Raw genomic sequence first — 16,847 nt, 5'->3', positions numbered from 1 at the left:
AAAGGAAAATCCTGAGGAGAATCTATGGACCCATCTATGGACAAGGGGAATGGAGAATTAGATATAACAATGAACTATATTCTCTGTATGGAAAGGCACCCCTGTCACATGCCATTCAAATTAAGAGACTTAAATGGGCAGGTCATCTAATTAGGATGGAAGAACACCGAATCCCAAAGAAGGTATTCTTAGGAGACTTTGGAGGAGGAAGGCCTGTGGGAAGGCCACGTAACAGATGGGGAAGATGGTGTACATCAGGACACAGCACACATCCTCAAGATCCAGAATTGGAGAGTTGCTGCGCAAGATAGACAAGTTTGGCGGAGAGCAATTGGGGAGGCCATGACCCAAAAACGGACCGTCGCGCCATAGGTAAGGTAAGGTAATTTTTGTATAATATATCAATAAGAACTTTAAACTTCCAAATTCCAGTCAGGGGTGTCCAACCAAATATGTGAGGTATTACAATAAGTTTAATAAGATATGGTATCATATCTACAGAACTGAGAGTGATGGGGGGAAAAAATGGATGACAGATTCAAAATCAGCATGGCCTAATTACTATCAGTCAGGTAATTTCATGTCAGTTCCTTGAAATATTTTCAAATTTGTGACTCACAAAAGGAATAACAACACCATCACTTTATCACAATAGTTTATTAAATTACACATTACATTGAGCTTCATATGATAACATCAGATACACTTAACTTTATGTACACAGCTTACATGACTACAGTATTATATAGACAAGAAGAACTTGACGTGGTGGAGCCAGATGGCGATGATCACCCACAGTGCCGTGCCCCACAAATTCTCCAAAAGCAGTATGAAGTGAGTATTCATCACACCAAAAGCCCAGTGCCAGGGGAACACAGAGCTTGTCATTTCATGGCCAACGTACATGATGGTAGCATTCATACCTGTAAATGAAAGACCCATCATTGTATTCACTCCCTGCTTCATACAAATGTATTTATCTTTCTGCCTACATAACAAGATGCAATCACAATAAAAGAATCAAAATAAACCCAATCCTACTTGTCTCATTAAGGACCCAAATCCTGTCAAAATGACTGTTGTCAAATCAGACAGTCTGCCGATACTGTGTGTCATGTAGTCAACTTTCCCAGTCATATTCCTAGGCTTTCATACCAAGTTTTGCTGCTTATTACATCATACAGCTCTTCAGTTAACCTCACGAGACTTGTAAAGCCAGTCTCAGTACCCTACTCCAGAATTCAAATTTTTTAACAAGCCACGAATTGAAAGTGGGGCCTCCTTCCACACCACAAGACTGGACAATGATAATCATACAAAGTAAAACCTTGGAGTAATTAAAATATGATCAACATTTATATTTTTGTCCCAAATGATACCGGTATGCTTTATTACACAAATATGAATGAAAATAAATAAAAAACAGGAGACAGCTCTTCCCCAACTGCTAACTGAAAGTGAAAAACATAAGCTGACTCTTAATAAACAGCAATAAACATCACAGAGCTTTAAAAAATTGATAAATTCAATGTTCAACTTTTGTAATGATTTTTATCTTAGATTCAAGAGAACAAACGACTGAAAATAGAATTATATACATAGAAAATGCTGACATGTTCTTAATGTGTATAGTGAGCCTGCCTCTAACTAGCAGGCCCCAGGTTCGATTCCCGGCCAGGTCACAGAATTTTACCTGGATCTGAGAGCTGATTCAAAGTCCCATCAGCCTTTGCAAGAACAATCCAGAAGCTTTCCAACGGTGTGACGGCGGTTCCGGTCTAGAAAGTCTAGAATAATGCTCAAGAGGATTTGTTGCGCTGACCATGTGTCACCTCATAATCTGCAGAACTTTAGGCTAACTAGTGGTTGTTTGGTAGACCAAGGGGTTTGGTCTTTTTACTTTACATAAACTCACAGAGTAAAGAAAATAAGTAATTTCAGGGCTGTAACAAGTACAGAACAAAAATCAAGAATGATAGCATTAACTAGTTTAAACCAAGAACTCACCACATTAACCCTTTAAATTTCTTTGGGATATATTCTTCCCACCTAGGATACGCCAGTGCTCCTGGGATATATCTAGTTCCCAACGTGCAAGGATTATATAGTTTCATGTGCTGGACACAGGAAGTGCATAAATTGCCTCAGTCATATATTTACTCTTTGACCAGCTAGTCAGATGTTACCAGGTGGGAAATATATATATACCTCTGGTTGCTTGAAGTTCTTTACAGAAGATGCTGTGTTGTACCGGTAATCGGCGAGTCTGAAGCAATTTATTGAAAACCTAAGCCAAGGAGGAAGTCTAATTGGTAAGAATTGTTTTCTGTAACATATACACAACTAATATTATGCTTTAGTTTTGCGCCTTGAATCATTGATTTACAGTTATAAATGTTAAATGTCAAGTACCGGTAATGATTCAGGTTAAATTTTTGGTTACAAATGTTTATGTTTCAGAAATAAATTTGAATGCTACAGATCACAAGTATCGGACTGCATATCAGTGAATTACATATTTAGTTGTTTGTGTATGCAATATTTTGTTGTTCTCTATCGTGGCAAAGTTGTTATAGCAACTTGAAGTCATGTATGCAGATTTTTCACACCAGTTTATCAGCATACACACCTTGGTGTACATTTGAAGGCTGTAAGGTACACTTTAGCATCTGGGTATGATACAAAAGAACATGTTTACACGCTTATTTTGTAGATTTCCCGTATTTATTGCCAAGGAATATGGAGAATATTGCGAAGTGGCTAGAAGAGGAACTTCCAGATGAGCAGGCGATAGCGATGCTAGTGATGCTGAAAATTGCTCACTCAGTTCTGGTAAGTTTATTTAGCAGTTAGCTTGACTATTAAAATATTATTACTGTATAGTGCCAACAATTGCAGTGATGGCATTTGGATACATGAAGATGGATGAAAAATTGAGTTATAAGCTTTATATTTTCTTTCTCTTAGGAAGGAGATCTAATTCACAGCCAGAAATGGAACCTTCCACCAGTGGTGAAGGAAGAACGAAGAGGAAATGCTGTAGGTCTCTATTATTAGAACGACCTGAGTCAGATGATTCTGAATCAGGATTATCTGACAACTTGCTGGCTGATCCAGACCGCATACCTGCTTCTTCAACAGCGGAAAGACGTCCATTATTCCCTGCTGTTGTGCCAGACAGTGACTCAACCCTTTCTTCAGAAGACGAATTACTCAACAGTGACACTGCTATGAGAAATACTGGAGAACAAAAGCCTCAGCCAGAAAGTTATGCTACTTGTGCAAAATACTACGTATTTTACTAGGTGGGAAATTATTATCCCAATGAACACCCCGAGAATGTCAGCTGTCGGGAAGTGGCAGTGGGATATATATTTCCCACCAAAAATATATCACTAAATGAATATGATTTTCTAAAATAAACATGTATGTATGGTAGTCTACTGTATTTGATTCTAAATATACAATAAAGTTGATTATTTTCAGTCTCCCAGTCTTTTGCAACTTAAAGGGTTAAGTTCTGCTTGACCTCATTTTCAACACAAATACCATTTACTGTCTGTAACAATCCTTCTTTTATACTATAAAATAATCTATCAGTGTTATTCACACTTTTCTATCTAAACAAACATGTTTGGTTTATTTCTCTTGGAATGATTCAGTAATATGAAGAAGAAAGACAAGTGCCAAGTTTTATGGAATAGTGCAGCACATCAGTATTTCAGGAAGTTAAAGGAAGATCCAATCTGATTGTTGACGCCTCAGGACCATGCTATTGCACTACCACTTCTCCTGCGTCCATGTGGATATCGTCCGACTCTTGCTTTCTTCTCAAGAATGTGATGACTGACAGGTTTTCTTGCTGGCCAGAAGATGTGCGGGGCCGATGACCTCGATGTTAGGCCCCTTTAAACAACAAGCATCATCACCATCATCAGAAGATGTGCCACTCACAGACATTACTGCAGAAACAGTTGCCAGCACACCTCTTTCATTACGGATCGCACGTTTTGGTATGGCAAAAGTCATCATCACAGAGGACAGCAGTTCAGCTAGTTGTGTGTCTCAAAACTTTGGCTCGTTGACAAGGAATGCAAGTCTTAGCCCACAGCACAAAATCTTGTTTTAATAAGGCCAACCAAGTCTACTGAGTCTTTAATGTCAGGACGGGCTACGTTATATAGCAAGCGTACAATACCGGTCAGTAGGCAGTAGGAACATACAACCGCAGATTAGCGATGGAATCATTACAAATTAATTCAGATCCATTGGGTAACACCAATGTGATGAATTTCAAAGAACAAGATGGAGACTTTGTGACACCGGTGAGTTCCACGTCATTTGCCTTTAACTTGGCAATCTCTTCTCAGGAGACACAGTACTTTCAAATAACAGGATATCCAAGATTCCAGAACATGTGTCGACTGCAGTATTCTCTCCCCCAGGAAGATACCACATCTATGTTGCAAAATGACTGAGGTAATCCAGGTGGCAGAATTGTCAAGTTGTTTCTTTATTTGGGTGTTGTTTGAAAGCAAAAGTTCATGGTTTGTGGCCTGAATATAGTGAACTGTTTTCCCTCCAGGAGATAGCAAAACTATGTTACTGCATGATAAACTAGCATGATAAATTCAGATCATTTATATATATATAATTTGAATTGAACATGTAACACAGCATTGTGAGAAAACCGCAATACTAACGCCTATGTACTATATTATATATCAAAAGAAAGGTATCCTTCTCAGGACTGCTAGAAAAATATTATTTATTTCATTAAGTCCTTTATTCGCATAAAATAGTCATTTATTTGAATAATACAATGCTTAGGTCCTGCAGTTAACTGTATTTGCCAATAGATGACTATGAAAGTTGTCTCTGCAGATCTTTCTATGTTAGTCCAATAGATGGCTCTGTAAAATCAAGTTATCACAAGAATGTAATTTCTTGCTCCATGTTGGTTCTACTAAGCAAGAAATAGAAAGGAATCCATCTCAAGATATTATTTGACTCAAATAGTTAGTTAGTCACAAAATACAATGCTGTTGGCTTTTCATTTAACTGTATTTGCCAGTAGATGGCTGTGTGAGTGTATCGATGTGTGTTCATGTGGTCCACTGATCTTTCAATGCTATGTTTCATCAACTGCAACGGGAGTGCGCTGTCCATGCACAATGTTGGCCATTTCATTACATGCACACACAGTGCCATTGTACCAGTAAATGGGTAATCTCTCAGATGGTGGTTTTGTTTGTGGTTTCTCCAGTGCATACTAGTGATGGGCAGTCTGAAATGGGGTCTTGAGATTTCTTGAGACTAGCGCAGGCACTATTTCTCATGAGAAATTTCGAGAGATCTCCCCACATTGTGTGGTAAGCAGCGTGTCATAGGCCTACAGGTAGACGGAGTTGAATGTTGTTTGTGCCGAGTATGCAAATAGCCAACCACAGGCCTTCTCCATTCCAGAAATACGTGTCAACAAGCGACTAGGGCATTCATTTCTTTCATTTCTACTGAGGTTTATTTTGACGTAGTACTTATAAAGGATATGCATTCTGGCACTCTATGCAGCAGTAAGTACACGAATGGGTAGGCTAAGTAGAGAAACTGATGGCTACTGTAGATGTACATTGTTATCACTCGTAATTTATCAGATCACATTGACCAGTGCTTGTGTTTGCTGACATTATAGTGATGAAGGAAATAGTTCCTTACAATGTTGTAGAGTATTCACATCCAAATTAGGTACTTTGGTATATGATGGTGCAATATGTAATTGTGTCTAATCGTATGCGACAGCTTTGAGACAATGTCTGAAATGCAACGTAAGTCATAGATGTGGGATTCTTTTGAAGAGATGCTACATATCACAGTCCACTGTGTTGTTTGTTCCAAATAAGTAAAATACGTCAGCAAAAATATTCGACACTCAAAAACACATATCACAGACAAGACTTCTGGCCTGGTCTGCACACTAGAAATTACCCTCTCGACAACAACTGCGAGCTGTCCAGGTAGGTGTACATCCTATCTACAGTTATTAACAAATTATAGCCTACAGGGTTATTCAGCTAAGATGTCCACCTCAAATAAGTTGTGAACCATTTAAGATACTGACATTCTGTTTTTCACTTTCACTAATGATATTAAAGGCTCATAGTTGAAGATGCAGTACTTATCCAGGCTTTTGACAAACTTTATTGGCACACACGTTCCCGTATGAGAACATTATTTCATGCAATAACTGCTGCTATCAAGCTTAAGCCTGTTTTACATGATCATATTTTTGACAAATTCAAGACTTCACAAGTTTACTTCTCAAATCACTTGCAATACGTGGGAAGTCTTAAAAGTGAATTAGAATGCGTTCTAATTGATCAAAGATTTGCCAAGTCTTTGACAGAACTGACCAATGGAATTAGAGTATTAACAGTATGTGCTAGGCATGCTGGGATTGCCAGGAAGAGAAATGAAAACAACAAAAATGTCTTCATCTTCTAGACTGAGGAATTAATTGCTAGGTGTGAGCCACATCCCTGCCTCACTGGCCTCCATTCAGTCATCATCATCATTGTACAGTTCCAGTTTCCCGGGTACTGTTAATGGGCCTCTTCCACTTCTTCCTGCCTGCGTGGAGTACCACAATAAAATGAATAAAAGAGCAGCGTACGAAGAGACTGCAAGAGAAAGTGATGGTGGTGGTGGTGATTATTGTTTTAAGAGAAAGTACAAGTATTGCAAGAGAAATATCTCAAGGAAGTGGGCAACTTTTATCTTTATTACCGTACAGTAATGTAAAAGAAGAGCACACATACATGCAGTTTCTTATCTTCTTTTGTGAAATGAGTTATATTCCTGGGAGAGGATGCCCAAGAAGGTGTGCTTTTCTACGATGACTGCAGATGTCAGAGCTCGAACTAGGGATCAAGTTAATAATTTCCACAATAGGGAAAGAAGTTCGTTGGCTCCGAACACTATTTATGACGAAACTTCAATTGAATTGTTCAGTGTAAGGTTATTGAATATAATCTGTATGCACTGCCAAGCATGACATTTCACTCCAGAATTGTTAAATGGATGTTTTAATTCGTATTGACACAATGGTTTGGTTATTTTCAACAACCTTACCTTAAAGGTATGATGCTACATTATGATGATTTCATGAACCATATAGGGTAGTCCTTGCATCTGTCTTTGCTAACCATAGCCATGTTTCAGCTTTAAAATTCAGGGGATGATTCATTCGTACATTTCAAATTTACTACCAACTGAAAATTGTCGAGCATTATCTGGCCAGCTTTACGTGATGGATTCAAGTCTTGCAAACAGAATTCATGTTTCCTCTATCGTCAATTTCATTTTTAGTCTTTGTTCACAGCTCTTGCTGCGACAGGCCACTAGTAGGTACTCTAATTGTATCAAGTTTCAGAGAGAGGGAGATTTGGAGAAAAATGTGAGTGGCTATGGTGCTGCAAGGAAGCTGTAATAGCATAGTCCAAGGCATCAATCATTAAGGAAAGATCAGCAGCGGGGTGAACAATTAGGGTAGCATTCGCAAGATCTACCCTTAACTTCCTGAAAGATTGATGTGCTACATCATTCCACAAACCGGTAGAAATTTACCAGTCCCAAAAATCTGTGGAGTTCTACTACTGTTTTGTGGCAAGGGAAGTGTTGAATCATTTGTATTCTATAAGCAAGTGATGAAATTCCTTGGTTTTCAGATGATAACGCAACTTGCCAAAGACAGTTTCTGCTATGTTGATGTGACGGCAACTCAGGAGCTTAAAATGTTGTTGGAGATGGGCCACATGCACTTCTTCTGACACAGATGTCATGAGAATGTCATCCATTTATGTATACACAAAAGGAATATCACACAAAGTGATATAGATGAATAGTTGAAATGTTTGAGCTGCATTTCACAATCCAAGTGACATATTAAAAATTCAAAAAGACTGAATGTGGCAATGGCGGCTGTTTTGGGAACATCTTCAGTGCAATGGGAATGTGGTGGTATGCATAGATTCATAATTCTTGGATGTAGGTCATCACTTCAGAAAGTCTTTTTCTAAACTAGTGAGTCTATCATCCTGAGGTGGAGGAACAGCAACATCAGTGCTATAAACAACTGTGTGGGCATTGTAATTTCCAAGATTTGTTGGCCTTGGTATCTGTTGCATCTTGATTAGCAGCTAGAATGGATCTTGCATTAGTAGGAACTAGTTTCAAAAACATAGTTTTTAAGAAATTATCTGCGATTTGGGAACTGGCGAGTGCACACATCTCCCTTAAGCAAGACTGACAGTTTCTTATCACCCAATTCAGTTCAACATCTTCATGGCCTCAGCTACCATGTGCAGGCATTTTAAATTGATGCCATCTGCCTGCCTGCTCAGCTGTAATGCCCAACAGACTTTTGGACTATCTCTGCTGGGTTTGAATCTGCTATCTTAGGATCTAGAGGCCAACATTCTACCATTGAACCACAGAGGCTTTTTCACAGAATTGGCTATTCAAATCCTAGATATAAGGGACAGGATAATGATCTGGTACGGTAATGGTGCTTAAAATATTGATAATCTCTGAAGGATTGCCAAGATTTTCATTTTTATTATCAGAACAAGGTGAAGAGGGCTTGGCCAGCAACTCTTCAAAGGTCTTCATATATTTAATACTAGTTTCGCTTGAGCTAATTTGTTGGTGGTAAACATCTTGCTTGTGCATGCAAAGGAGGTTCTGTAGTGTTGACTGCATGAACTGTTGTTGCAGGTTGATTGTTCTCTAGAGCAGTTTGGGTACCTCTTTAGTAGATTGAAACATTGTGATGGGGTTTTACAATATGAATAGAAATTTGCTTTCTGACAGTGGTGGAACCTGTCTTAGAAACAAGAGTTTCTTTGTCCGACAAATTCTTAGACTGAATGTCTGCCACCAGCCCATGAGGACTTGTCGAATATCAGCCATAGAAAGTTTCTGTGCAGACCTACCTGTAGGTGCACCCTATGTCTATATTACCAATCAATTTTCAACATAGACTTGTCAATCATGTCCATATTTCTTTTTGTTCTGAATTGGAGGAAGGAATGACACATCTGCTCCAGCATCAATCAAAAAACTGAGACCAGTGTTGTGATCCGTTATGAACAAGTGGTGAGACAATTGGGCATCCTCACTTTCTGCCACCCCATGGCCTATGAGTTTTCTGAGGAATTGTTATCCATTTAGATGGTGAATGAGCAAGGTCAGGTACATTTTCTTCCATTTATTTTAATTTATAGGGGTACCAGCAAACAGAATGAGTAGATTTTTTTTGCTAGTTTATTTACGTCGCACCGACACAGATATGTCTTATGGTGACGATGGGACAGGAAAGGCCTAGGAATGGGAAAGAAGCGGCCATGGCCTTAATTAAGGTACAACCCCAGCATTTGCCTGGTGTGAAAATGGAAAACTATCTTCAGGGTTGCCGACAGTGGGGTTCAAACCCACTATCTCCCGGATGCGAGCTCACAGCTGGACGCTCCTAACTGCATGGCCAACTGAATGAGTAGATGAATAGTATGGCAACTTCAATCAGGTTTTTGATAGTGACCAATTTCGTAATTCTGCGATGTAGGTCATCAGTTTAGAAAGTTGTTTTCTAAACTAGTGAGTCTATCATCCTGAGGTGGAGGAACAGCAACATCAGTGCTATAAACAAGCTGTGTGGGCATTGTAATTTCCAAGATTTGTTGGCCATGGTATCCATTACATCTTGACTAGTAGCTAGAATGGATCTTGTGTTTATTTATTTATTTACATTTTATGGCCTTCATTGGACCACTCTAGCCAACTTCATACAAAGATTTTTTTCAGTTTCCTGTCAGCCCAAGGTACGTCTTCATTCTCTCGGATCTTATCTTTCTTTCTTCATTGGAAATCACCCTTCCTATTGTCCGTTTGTTGATCCTGGTTTGCAGTCGGGTTTGTTTGTCTGTGTTTTTCTTGATTTTGTCGGTTTTGTTTCTTAGATCTTCTACTGTAATTTGTAGTTCATCCATATCTTCCTTGATTTCTATAATCCACTTAATGTTGCACTTACTATTCCATAATTTTTCTATTATGAATAATAATAATAATACTTTATTAATGGTAATACCATTTTACACAACAACAGAGAAAAATAAACAAACAAACCACCCAAAAAAGAGAGTTCAGTGGAGTATAAATAGAAAAATATGTACAGATATATACACAGTTATATTATAAGTAATCACAGGAAAGTAATAGTCAGTTCTGGAGATTATGTAAGTGATTTCTAAATTTTGACAATGAGCAGTTAAATATATCAATATCCACTTTGTTTAGAGATCTTGACATTCGTTCAATTGGCCCATTGAATGCACAGTTAGTTCTGTGCCAATTTGAAGACAATGTATTCTTGAACCTCGTGCATCTGTATGTTAATTTTTTTCAAGGAGTTATGGACAATTCACCAAGGATTGAAGCAATTTAGAAATGAAGAGTGTATCCAATAATTCACTGCGTTGTGACAGGCTATGCAGATTTTAAGGACTGTTGTAGGGATGTATAATCAACATTTTCATATGAGAATCCTGCTCTAAATGAATATAAACGAAGAAATTTATGTTGTACTGAATCTAATCTATGGATAGAGGTCCGATGAGAAGGGTTCCAAACAGGTGTACAATATTCTAGTATAGGGCGTACCATAGACACATACAGCAATCATATGTAGCTAAGTTTGAAAATTCTCTGGAATATCTAGTAATGCAAGCCAGCCCCGTGGTGTAGGGGTAGCATGCCTGCCTCTTACCCAGAGGCCCCGGGTTCGATTCCTGGCCAGGTCAGGGATTTTTACCTGGACCTGAGGGCTGGTTCGAGGTCCACTCAGCCTACGTGATTAGAATTGAGGAGCTATCTGACGGTGAGATAGCGGCCCCGGTCTAGGAAGCCAAGAATAACGGCCGAGAGGATTCGTCGTGCTGACCACATGACACCTCGTAATCTGCAGGCCTTCGGGCTAAGCAGCTGTAACTTGGCAGGCCAAGGACCTTCAAGGGCTGTAGTGCCATGGGGTTTGGTTTGGTTATCTAGTAATGCAACCCAATCTTTGTAAGGATTCCTTACAAATATTTTCAATATGTTCATTAAATGATAGGTTATAACTGAATAAAACACCAAGGTCATTAACTTGTGAAACAGGAGTTAGAATGTTGTTGTTACTAAATTTGTACTGAAGTTATATTTTCTTCTTGGTTTAAAAAAATGATATTATTTTACATTTTTCCTAATTAAGTTTCAACCCATTTCGAATACAGTACTTTTCCAGATGATGTAGATCTTCTTGAAGTTTCAAACAATCAAGTGGACAATTAATTTCCATAAAAATGTTTGCATCATCAGCAAACAAAAGCAATTCAGAATTCTTAAGTATACTTTTAATGTCATTTATATAGAGAGTAAAAAGAAAGGGCACAAGGTGAGCCCCTTGAGAATCTCCACTAGTAACAATAATAGGCACAGAAGAATGATTCCTTATTTTAACAATCTGCAGGTGATTTTTAAGATACGATTCAAACCAGGAGAGGAGAGAGAGGAGAGGCCAATTAATTCCGTAACCTGTTAGTTTTTGCAGCAAGATACCATGGTCAACGGTGTCAAAAGCTTTTGAGAAGTCTGTATAAATGCAGTCCACCTGAGAGTGATTCTCTATTGCATCCAAGAGGAACTGATAGAATTGTACCGGGAGGTACACCTCAACACCACACATTCAAAACTAGCGCCTAAATGAACTCCTCTAGTGGTAAACCAGTGAAAATGAAACTACACCAACTTAGAACTTTACTCAGAAGATGTCATCACAGAAATAACTGGAATTTTGCTATTGTGCAGTTGCCTAAACTGAGTGATTTTATCCTTGTTTTGTTTGCCATTCATCAAGAAGTTTGGACATTCTTCTACAGATGGCACTACTAATAACTATGGTCATGCACCCTGGTGCAAGGTGGAAGAACTTATCACTTAAAGAAGTTTTATATTTCTGTTTTTTTTTTTTTTTTTATAACTGATTGATGTTCATTTATTTTTGGGTTGTCAGTATTTCCTTTTGATTTCTGCCAGTTTTGAATCTAGCCAATCCCTAATTTCTGTAATTAATTCTCCACCTATCACAGGTTTCTTGTTTGATTTTGAATGTTACCTTTTGAACTGACCAATTAAATTGAGAGGGTGTGGCTGGTGTAGTCTTGAATGATCTCGAACCTTCCCTGAGGGTTTATAAACTGCGGCTTTTCACATTTCTTGGCCAATTGATCAACGTCCATCTGAGTGTGTGTGTGTGTGTGTGTGTCCTTAGCAGGAGGCGGGCGGCCTCTTTCGTTGGCAGCTAGTACATCTACGAGGTAATGGCCACATAACATCTTTCTTTCTTGCTAACTCTGCAGTTTAACCCAAGGGAAAGGTCTGAATCTTTAGTTATGTAACCTGCTTTTCTAAAATGTAACTTCTTCAGGCTAATGTAAAAACTTCATAAAATCTTTAACTGTAAATTGGGGATAGAGAGTGAATTACCCTCTCGAGCTCCCCTTTCATCTTGATTTGAGGTGACTATGTTTTGTAACAGTTTTTCTTCCTTTTCATAATGAATTAATTTAACATTATACGAGTCACCTCAGTAGTTTGGGAATAGCCCCTGTTTCATCGGCCTAGAGCCCTTTAGGTTGTTTTAGGTGTTCATTATCTCAGAGCGCAGTTTGCCTCCATTCTGTTTGTGTTTCGGGCCGTTTACTTAATCTGTTCTTTTCCGCAAAGGCCCTATAGGTTGGGTACGAGATACCCCTGTTTCAAATTGTAAGTTGGACCATGGAAGGCCAGAGAGTGTAATATTTTTGAGATTGCCTCGAGGAGGCTGAAAGAAACGGAGAGCCTGCTAGCTCTTTCGCAAGTTTTGTGACTGTAAAGTGTGCCTCTAGGAGGGTAGATATTGTGATTTAGGGAGCAAGTGCTCTTGAATTAGGAGACTTCTGCCCCTCATTAAATAATACCTCTTCCTCTTGTAAAATTGTAAAACTAGGACCTCAAAGCCCAAAGTGTTAAGCTTCTGAATATTGGAATTTTCCCAATCTCCTTTAATGATTGCTATTTGTACCTGTAATATTGTCATGAAAAATTGTTAAGTTTGAAGTTCTAAAAGAAATACAACCTTTGTTAAAGTTTTAAATCTATTCTTGACATCGTAGTTAGACCCATTCACTCCAGCACCTTCTTTCACCTCTGCTTTCCACGGGCCCCCCCGAACAAAAATAAAAGAAGATTGCTACAGGTTGACCGTCCTGAAAAGAATCCATGCTGCTCATCAATGATGATGTTTCTAAAGAGAGGTGTGATCTTGTCCAGAATTATTAAGTCAAAAATTTTGGAAATATGAGAAGAAATTGTAACTGGTCTATATAGTTTTATGTCAGTTTTATCACCATTTTTGAAAACTGGACTAACTAATCCTTTCCTCCATTCCACTGGAAAAACACCTTGATTTAATGATAAGTTGAACAGATAAAAATGTGCTTCACATAAAATAAATGAGCAGTACTTGAGCAGGTAAGTTGAAGCACCATCAGGTCCTACAGTTTTCTTTAATTCCAGAGATATCTGTTTGTTGTAAATTTCTGCCTTACTAATGTTTATATCTGACAGATTGACAGAAGAAGGATAATCATATGATATGTTATTACTATTCTGATAAGAAGAATAAACAGATGAAAAGTGGTTAGCAAAAAGATTGACAATATTTTCTCCAGTATCTTCTGTAGCTTCATTAAGATGCATTGTTGAAGGAATATTATTACATGACCTTTTATAACTTAGATATTGCCAGAATTTCTGTGGATTGGAAGTAATACTTTGTTCACAGTTGGAGACATACATTGTATAGCAAGATTTGGATTCAGACTTGCATTCATTTCTTAATTTCGAGAAATGCTGATAATTACTGTTGAGATCTGATATTTTGTACCTCTTGTGTGCTTTCTTCTTTTCAATAATCAGTGATTTCAATTTATGATTATACCACATTGGGAATTTCAGAGTCTTAAATTCCATACAGGGATGTAAAATTCCATGCCATTCTACTGCTTTATCAATTGATATATTTTTTAACATCACCTTCCAGCTGAACTTTGACAGGTAATAATTTAGTCCATTATAGTCACCATTTAAAAAATCAAAATCCCGTTCTCTGGTGTCCTTATTAGATGTCCAAAAAATGAAATGCATTTCTTCCTGATTGTTCTCATTACTGGTTCTATTTCCTTGTAGACTGTTTCATTAGAAGCTACTCTCTCAGTGTCCATCTTTTTGATATGGTTTGTTGATGCACATTCTAATGATTCTTCTCTCTATCTTGAGTATTTTGTCTATTTGTGCAGTGTTAGTTGTTTTGAAGATGGTTTCACTTGCATATGTTATTTCTGGTAGAGTAACTGTTTTGTAGTGTTTTCATTTCATTGCTATTGACAGGCCCTTTTTGTTGTAGGTAATCTTTGTGATATATTGTGTTCTGGTTAATTTATTTATTCTGTTATGCCATGTTGGCTTTGTGTTGAAGTTATATGTTATGATTTCTCCCAGATATTTAAATTTATCTACAATTTTGATTTCTTGGTTTCCTATGGCAATTTTGTTTATGAGTGGTGGGTCAGTTAAAATGATTAACATCTTTTCAAAAGATTTTCCAAGACCAATTTTATGTGCTATTTCCTGTAGTGATATAACTTCTTGTCTGGTTTCCTGAACATTGTTGGACAAGAGAGCAAGGTAATCAGCAAATCCTAGGCAATTTAAACTCATATTGTCTTTAGGTCTTCCAATATGGATGTCCTTTGTGTTAATCTTGTACCATTCCGCGATTATATATTCCAAGCCACACTTGAAGAGCAGTGGTGACAAGCAATCTACTTGTCTTAAACCTGTTTTGATGATGAATGGCTCAGAAAATTCCTCTCTGAACTTGACTTTTTGATTTAGTGTTGGTTAAGGTGAGTGCTATCAATTTGACTAATTTTGGATGGAGCCCGAAATTTCTTAAGATTTCTAACATTGAAGGTCTATGGATACAGTCGTATGCTTATTTAAAGTCCACGAAGGTTATTGCAAGAGGTTTGTTTTGTTTCTTGTAATGTGCTATGGCTAATTTTAAAGTGATCATTTATTCTGCACAGTTTCTTGCATTAGTAGGAAGTAGTTGCAAAAACATAGTTTTTAAGAAATTGTCTGTGGTTTGGGAACTGGCAAGTGCACACATCTCCCTAAGCAAGACTGACAGTTTCTTATCACCCAATTTGATTTCTGTCAACAATTGTTTCACTTTTCACCCTTCTGTGAACCGATTGACAATGGTTTGGAAATTAGATCGGAAATTAACTTGCTATCAAGAAATCCAAGTACATCATGACACTTTGTTATTTCATTGCTTATGTGTGCGGTAACAAATTGAAAGTCCTCTTGTGAAAACCATATTTAACATTTTTATGCCAAAATTGTGGATTTTTTAAACTGCCGCACGTGCTGCTTCCATTCTAGTTGTCGAATTGATTGTAGGTGGATTCGACATCTTGTAGTGTAATGAAAACGAGTGGCAAAATAGTAGCGTACAATATGTGAAATGTTCAGTACTGACTTAGCGTCACGAGTCACCAGTTATGTGTAATTCCTTCAGTAATATCCATAATAATGTTCACAATGAAGCAAATAAAGATTTAACAGAGTGTACAAGATGATATCTGAAGCTAGGTTCCTCAGTCTGCAGAAACTAACGTTGAATAAATAACGTTTAGAAAATACCTGAAAAAGATTCAGCTTCATTAAAACAGAATGGCATGTTTCATTTTTGGAAGAACATCATCACATTCTATCAAAGAACACATTTTTAAATATGTAATCCTCTAAAGCTCATTAAATCATTTGAAACTGTTTAAAATATAACAGTAATAATATATTTGATTACTTCTGGAGAAAAAAGACTACTACAGCATGGATTAAGGTAAAGAAAAAGAATATGGAAAAGTTAAACATCTCAGAGGTCCAACTGTTTGAAAGGACTAAGAATATCGGAAGAGCCTCAGCGGATGAACAACAGAAGCTGGCCAGCGAACGCATGCAGGAGTATTGGACACAGAGAAATCTGCACATGAAAAGAATGAAATGTTATAGCATGATTCTAAGTGATCCATTCACTTGTAAAAAATATAATAATATGAGTAATAATAATAGAAATAACCACACCCGGGTGACTGGGGTGGGACATTGATGATGATGATGATGATGATGATGATGATGATGATGATGATGATGATGATGATGATGATGATGAATATTTCTTTTTACTGCTTTCTGTTTGGGGCGTCGACCTAGATCTAGGTTTCTCATGGGTGACGGACGTGTGTAAAACTGGCTCCTCAGTTTCAGTGAATTAGAAGGTGCTATTCTAAAGGGTGCTATATAATAAGTGGTACACGAGTGTGTGATACAGTGTTGAATCAAACCAGCGAGTATCAGTCATTGTAACAATCAGTTCACCAATATTAAGTAGTGATTTCTCAGGCAATATGGGCCGTAGCAAGCGCAACACAGTGACCCGAGCAGTAGTGCCAACCGCAGCAGTGCCAATCCTGTTGAAGAGGCAGTCACCAGGATACTAAACGAAACCATCAGCTCTGGTAAGTTCCTTGAAAAGATAGTAGCTGCCATATCGGAGTGTGTGACAGAACTCGTCATAAAAGAATTAGAAAAATCTCTCCAGTTCAATTCTGAAATTGTGGCAGAATTGAATGCAAAACTCAAGAGCA

General features: G+C 37.8%; 1 protein-coding gene across 2 annotated transcripts in view; it reads right to left on the bottom strand.

Annotated features, from left to right (window-relative positions):
* Positions 1–638: 638 nt before the first annotated feature.
* The window catches only part of Hgsnat (Heparan-alpha-glucosaminide N-acetyltransferase), a 643,222-nt gene continuing 627,013 nt past the window's right edge, over positions 639–16,847 (bottom strand). For both annotated transcript variants that reach the window (XM_068228844.1, XM_067153049.2), the window contains exon 13: positions 639–923. In XM_068228844.1, coding sequence (XP_068084945.1) covers positions 742–923 — 182 coding nt within the window. In that variant the 3' untranslated portion in view covers positions 639–741. The remainder of the gene's footprint in view (positions 924–16,847) is intronic.

Source organism: Anabrus simplex, chromosome 8, assembly GCF_040414725.1.
Source record: "Anabrus simplex isolate iqAnaSimp1 chromosome 8, ASM4041472v1, whole genome shotgun sequence".
NCBI classification, from domain to species: Eukaryota; Metazoa; Arthropoda; class Insecta; order Orthoptera; family Tettigoniidae; genus Anabrus; species Anabrus simplex.
Note: the sequence above shows the minus strand (reverse complement) of the source record. Positions and strands in the feature narration are given on the sequence as shown.